The sequence below is a fragment of the Sinocyclocheilus anshuiensis genome, unplaced genomic scaffold, assembly GCF_001515605.1.
Source record: "Sinocyclocheilus anshuiensis isolate Anshui unplaced genomic scaffold, SAMN03320099.WGS_v1.1 scaffold30, whole genome shotgun sequence".
In the NCBI taxonomy this organism is placed as follows: Eukaryota; Metazoa; Chordata; class Actinopteri; order Cypriniformes; family Cyprinidae; genus Sinocyclocheilus; species Sinocyclocheilus anshuiensis.
The window spans coordinates 618,385-625,585 of NW_015542336.1; the positions used below are offsets into that span (position 1 = coordinate 618,385).

Here is a 7,201-nt window from a genome sequence, read left to right on the forward strand (position 1 = left end):
TACTATTACATTTTTTACTAACAATTAATTACTTTAACTTACAATTCTGAATTTTTTTTCTCGCAAATGCAAGTTTATATCTCCTAATTCGGACTTTACTCAAAAATAGTGAGTTTGTCAAATCTGAGGGAAAAAAGCCAGAAGAGCCGAGGGGAAAAGAGAGAATGACGAGTTGTTTTTCCTTATTAGAATTGTGAGATATAATCTCGGAATTGCGAGAATAAAGTCATAATTTTGAAATATAAAATCAAATTGACCTTTTTTTATTCTTTTATTCCATGGCTCCATAGACTGCCGCTTGAAAACCGTCAGTTTCTGCCTCCAGATAGGCTCCGCCCACAACAAACGTCATCCCTGTTTCGGATCTGTAAGACTATCGCACTCTCTAACGTCAATTTCGTTGAATAACAGTGCTTATCGCTGGGTGACAAGCTCTTGTAATATGCATAGAACATTTTGAAAATGACATCTAATCAATATAATTTATAATCTTTTTAAACCTAACTATTTTGTACCGTATCCGTGAAATTCTCTAGCTGTAAAGGCTATCTCTCCCGGGTTTTCTGCAACCATGATGCGCGCGCATCCTGAATGTTTACAAACCGGTAATTGGTCTATTAGAAACCACACAGAAAACCCCAACAACCACATAGTAACCACCCAGAATATCCCAGCAACCACATAGCAACAGCGTAGCAACCACTCAGAACACCCCATCAACCACATAGCAACAGCGAAGCAACCACTCACAACAGCCCAGCAATCACATAGCAACAGTGTAGCAACCACTCAGAACACCCCAGCAACAACATAGAAACCACTCAGAACAGCCCTGCAATCACATAGCAACAGCGAAGCAACCACTCAGAACACCCCAGCAACCACATAGCAAGAGCGTAGCAACCACTCAGAACACCTCAGCAACCACATAGCAACAGCGTAGCAACCACTCAGAACACCCCAGCAACCACATAGCAACAGTTCAGCAACCACATAGCAACAATGTAGCAAGCAATCAGAACACCCCAGCAACCACATAGCAAGAGCATAGCAACCACTCAGAACACCTCAGCAACCACATAGCAACAGCGTAGCAACCACTCAGAACACCCCAGCAACCACATAGCAACAGCCTAGCAACCACTCAGAACACCCCAGTAACCACATAGCAACAGTGCAGCCACCACATAGCAACAGCATAGCAACCAATCAGAACACCCCAGCAACCACATAGCAACAGCGTAGCAACCACTCAGAACACCCCAGCAACCACATAGCAACAGCCTAGCAACCACGCAGAACACCCCAGCAACCACATGCGTAACAACAGCATAGCAACCACCCAGAACACCCTGGCAACCTCATAGTAACATGAAAACAATAGAAATGTAACACTATTAGTTGTACTAGGGCTGCACGATTAAACTAAATTAAAGCGCAAAGGCGATAAATCGCGATTAGGCAGAAGCTGTGATTGTCATGCGTATCTTTCAGTGAAGCAGTAAATCTCCATCCGAAGGCCAGAGGGCGCTCTCGCGCTGAAACTCCAAATACGCCTCGCAGAAGAAACCCAGGAAATCCCTATAGCAGTTGCTGAATAAACAGAAGATTTAAATTCTTTTATTAATTCAACGTGACTAATAATCACATGACTACGACAATATATGGTTTATCTGAGTTCGTCTTATTATAATTTTTATTATAATAAAATATATAATAATGCAATACTAATGGACATAGCCTTTATCACTGCTTAGAATACTATGAAATATGTTGCGTGCCTTATTCTGTGTAAGATGCCACATCATCTCACAGAAGGATTTACTTTACACTCGACTGACGTTATGAAGTGAGTTTGGAGTAAAAACATGTTATTAAATGTTGTATTTTCACGTGCTTTCAGATGGAGCAGCATTTACTACACAGAGCCGTAGTGCACTGAGAAGCTACGCAAACAGCTTTTCATAAACAGATTTCTTCGATTTCATAATCGTGCGATTAAATCGTCTGCGATTATGAACGCGATTTTGTGTAGCTTGTCAGTGAACTACAGCTCTGTGTAGTAAACGCTGCTCCATCTGAAAGCACGTGCTGGAGATTTACTACTAATCACAGAACCGGCTTTACTGACGAGATGCGCATGACAATAGCATTCGATTAATCGTGCAGCCCTAAGTGGTACATATTTTTTCGTTTATAGTTTTTTTCTTTATATTCTTAATTACTCAGAACACCTTTACCACATGCTAAAAGCCACCGTAGCAATCTTAGCAACTTCACTTTTTCCTTCAGAAAATACTAGAGATAATAATAATAGTAATAGCAATATATAGCAACCCACCTTCATAATCTCACTAGTTCTTCAGAAAATATACAAATCTAATGCAAAAATTTGTATATATTTTTAGTTTTAGATCTTATCTTTACTATTCTTAATTATTAATGTTTAATATTTGTGTGTTATTTATTTATAAATTTTTGTTAAATTTCTTGCCAGGTTTAGGTTGCTTACAAGCCATGACTCTGAACTATTATTTAAGATCCCTTTGGTGATATTTGTTGGTTAATATTTTGTTTTCTATGAGTTTTCTCATTCACATCGTACACGACTAAGCTGCAAGTGTTTCAGCACACAAACAGTTTGTTATTCCACAATTTATTAATTTATTTTGCAAATTTGTATTTGTGGCCTTCATTGACACACACTAAAGAAACCTCCATAGGGAGAAGGGAGTCTCGCATTCTTGAGCTTTCTTAATCATGTTATGGACTCCACTGCCGCGCTATCATCCTCTCTGACCTTCAGGAGACGCCAGAGAAGAAACAAACGCACAAACGCGACAGATAATGCTGACCTGCACATAGACGCGGTCGTATGCAGTGATCACGCAGGGCCCCACAGCTCTCCTCTCGTAGGCCTCGGTGACGAACAGCTCCATGGATAGGACGGGAGCGGCGTGGCCTCTCGGGACCCATGGACTGAAATGCAGCGCCTCCTCTGGCCTGGAGGACGGAGCCACGTCTGCTGGACTCACAGGAATGATCAGAGACGCTTCACAGCTGATCTGAACAGAGAAAAACCAGACAAAAACCAGTGAGCCACACATCACATGACAGACAAGCAGTTCAGAGCACCGTCTGTTAGGACAAGAAATGTAATAGTAATATATAAATATTCTTGAAAGAAATGAACACTTCTATTAATCAAGGACGCATTCAAATGACCAAAAGCATTTTAATGTTACAAAAGATTTCTATTACAAATAAATGCTGTTCTTTTTAACTTTCTATTCATCAAAATAAAATGTATCACAGTTTCCACAAAAATATTGGGCAGCATAACTGTTTTCAACATTGATAATAATCAGACATGTTTCTTGAGAGCAAATCAGCATATTAGAATGATTTCTGAAGATCATGTGACACTGAAGACTGGAGTAATGATGCTGAAAATACGGCTTTGATCACAGGAATAAATTACAGTTTAACAGATATACTCACATAGAAAACACTTTTTAGTAAACAATATTTCACAAAATATTACTGTTTAAAAAATAAACATCAAACATCATTTGTGCATATTTTTTAGATTTTATCTTTAATATTCTTAATCACTCGTTTAATTACTGTATTTTACATCCTTAATTTATTATTTATTTTATTATTTTTTATTATTATTATTTGTTGCTTGGTGTTGGTTGTTTGCAAGCTTAAGCTGACTCTGAAGTACTATTTTGGATGATTAAAGACACTTAAAATCATAAAATTGATTTTAAATTATAATGTTTCACAATATTACCGTTTTTACTGTATTTATGATCAATTAAATGCAGCCTTGGTGAGCAATAAGAGACTTCTTCTAAAACCCAAACTTTTGATAAAAGTAACCACCAAAAATAAGACAGTTTTCTGCTCACATATAGTTTCAATTATTAGGTTGCAGTTTCTACGTTCGGATGCTGCTTATGTAGACACACTCACATGGATGGCTATCAGACTCGTCTCATTCAACACCTCCTCGCCCGTCCCATTGTTCAAACCCTCCAATGGTTTCCGTTTCCAAAGGAACACCTTCAAAATACATTTAAAATATATAGCAGTAAGAAATGAACCATTCTTCCCCCGTGTCTTTTGAAGATGCTCTCATCAAACCTGTTAACGGTCTGTTTTTCCGCTGGATGTGGTACAGTGTGACCTGGGTCGTCTGTTTTTGGTGTGTGGTTACAGCTGACAACTTTATGCTTTCATGTAAACCACACACACACACAAGAGGTGTGACCCGGGTCAGATTTAGTTACTGCTCTACAGAACCGTGTCATACTGAAATGAACTACTTTCATTATCATTTTATGCTGCTTTCTGAACCTTCTGGATCTTGACAGGTCAGAGGTCACAGATACTGCATTGAAAATATCTGCATTTCAATTAAACTGAATACAGAATTGTATGCTGAAAACCATGCAGTTACATCAGCTATATTAATATTACACTCATTTTAAAATCCATTTGATCATATTTAAGTATAATTATGTGTCTCGCTCACTGTGTTTGTGTAATGAACTCTTCCATTCGCTTCATCCATTTCTACCTCCGTCCCACAGGAAATAACAGGGAAAACCAACAGGAAGTGGCTTCCGTTGAATTCACCCCAGCAACTGTGATCCCGCAGGGTCACTGTCGACACTGGAAAAATCTGTGTGAATATAAACAATTCAGAACACATAAAGAATCTCAAATAATATGCACCTATTTAAAGGTTTGGGGTCAGTAAAATTTTTTTTTTATATTTTTGAAAAAAAGAAAAATCTGCTCAGCAAGGCTGCATTTATTAGCTTAAAAATACAGATAAAAATTGTGAGATATTACAATTTAAAATAACTGTTGTCTGTTTCATATTTTTTTTGGAAACTGTGATACATTTTATTGTTCAGGATTCTTTGATGAATAGAAAGTTCAAAAGAACGGCATTTGTTTGAAATAAAAAATATTTTGTTGCATTAAAAATGTATTTGGTGCAGGGTCATTATAGTTAACTAAAAGTAAAATAATAAAAAACCTTTTATCTTTACTTTAACTTAAATAAAATGAAATATAAAAAACCCGAAACTTATTTTATTTAAGCTTCTTGCCAAGTCAAAATTACTTTTCATTTAGCTTAACTGAAATAATAAAATAACAATTAAACTGAAACCAACATTAATAAAACCTAGACATGTTTTTAAAATAATAAAAATTTAAATACAATTTATAATAAAAAAATGTAATTTGTATAAAATGTATACGAAAATTAATATTAAAATGTTAATAAAAAGTATATGCATATATATATATATATATTAATACAAATTATAATAGTACTTGATGATACTAAAATAATAATGCTTTACTGTAACTTATGATCAATTTAATGTGTTTTTGCTGAATAAAGGTATTAATTTCCATTAATTAAAAAAAATATTACTGACCCCAAATATGTTTCGTGGCACTTGACTTTGTTTCACTAATTTATTAGCATAAATAAAGAAAGAATATTTTTACTGCTTTTTGTGCTCTGGAAAGGGCAGCCTGTAGCATCTGTGTATCCACAGTAACAGTAAGAGCTCCGCCCCCACACTGGCAGGTGAGCGGCTCACTGCTGATGTCATCCTGCCCCCCGTCTGAAGACCCTTCTGAACCACAAACCCATCTCAAACAGTCGTCTTAATCCCATTTTGTCTAAAAACTGTCATCAATCTGATCAAATATTCAAGAAAATTGTAAAAAAAACGATGTTTTTTCACACACATTTTGGCCGTATGTTCATATGATCAGATCATGCACACATGAGAAATGTCACTCACCTTTTCCACCTTCCCTTAACCTGATGACGAAGCGATTGGCCAGATCAGCCTCGGTGTACGAGGTTACTTTGGGAAAGCCGTTCTGATTGGCCCATTCTAGAAGGTCGGGGGTGCTGAGGAGGTCAGAGGTCACAGTGCTGGTCATGCTGAGGCTGGGGGCTTGAGATCTGTACGGCAGACTCACGCTGTTGGACGACTGAACGACATACATGTTTGCAGTTATTCAAGTGTTTGGAAAAGCAGACCGTTCAGAAATAGAAATGCAACTTTGTCCTGAGTGTGTCCTTACATAGACCCTGACGTGACCTCTGACCTCTGGAGCCACCAGAGTCCAGTTGACTGGCGCCGCACTGCTGAGGATCATAACAATCCTGTGATAGCCTGAACGAGCCACTGGAGGCAGCAGAGAGACAGACGCCTCCACCTGCAGAGAGCTGAGAGAGAGAAACTTTCATTTTTACAGGATATGCGGCGTGTTGTCGATTATGACTGAGAATCATTGTGTGTTGGCTAATTAATAAAAGCAAACAGCAATTTCAGAAGCTGGAAAGGGAATTGGGTTTAAATGTAAAAAATGCATTTAAAAAAAATATTTTCCTTTCAGTTTACATCTTTATTTAATTTTAATAAACTGATCAATTTCTTGCATTTCCTTATACTTTTTATTTTTATGTAAATTTAAAATGAAAAAATGTGCACAAATTTTGAATCTAAAATTACATAAATTATACACATTTTTTATAAAGCACTTTGAAATGTGTATGGCGTGTTATAAATGTGTTACAAAACTTTACATTTAATGACCTTTTTATGCGTGTCTTATTTTCCTTTCAATGTGCACCTTTATTTGATTTTAATTCATTTATCCATTTCTTCCATTTTAATTTCTTACCTTTTATTTTTTATTTAACGATTCTGAAAATACTTTATGTAAGTTTTCCATAAAAATGTATTTTTTAATGTAAATATTTATGTAAAGCACTTGAATTACCATTGTGTATGAAATGTTATAATTATTTATATATTATTTTATTAAAACATTTACTTTATTATTACTGTCCCTTTTATGTATGCCTCTTATTTAGTTTTTACTGTATATTTCATTTCTTAGATTATTTACATTTTATTTTACTTTTTATTCTTTTTTATTTCTTACATACCTTATCACTAGTAAGGAAAAAAGTAACTTTTTCATCAAAATTGCATGTACATATTCCTGTAAATAAATAAAAAATAATTGTATGTAAATGTTTATTAAAGCACCTTGAATTACCATTATGTATGAAATGTTATGCCTCAAAGAAATGTTTCTATTTCTTCAGTTTTTGCTTCTCACTTATGTGTGTGTGTGTGTGTGTGTG

The 7,201-nt window shown here is 35.8% G+C and overlaps 1 protein-coding gene across 2 annotated transcripts in view; it reads right to left on the reverse strand.

The window, feature by feature from the left end:
- LOC107691102 (transforming growth factor beta receptor type 3-like) overlaps positions 1 to 7,201 on the reverse strand; it is a 21,791-nt gene that overhangs the window by 5,165 nt on the left and 9,425 nt on the right. Inside the window, exons 7-12 of one of the 2 annotated variants that reach the window (XM_016489579.1) lie at positions 6,130 to 6,274; positions 5,841 to 6,036; positions 5,539 to 5,669; positions 4,544 to 4,693; positions 3,982 to 4,071; positions 2,856 to 3,065 (exon numbers count right to left, since the gene is read on the reverse strand). In XM_016489579.1, coding sequence (XP_016345065.1) covers positions 2,856 to 3,065; positions 3,982 to 4,071; positions 4,544 to 4,693; positions 5,539 to 5,669; positions 5,841 to 6,036; positions 6,130 to 6,274 — 922 coding nt within the window. The remainder of the gene's footprint in view (positions 1 to 2,855; positions 3,066 to 3,981; positions 4,072 to 4,543; positions 4,694 to 5,538; positions 5,670 to 5,840; positions 6,037 to 6,129; positions 6,275 to 7,201) is intronic. The other variant, XM_016489580.1, reaches the window with a different exon arrangement.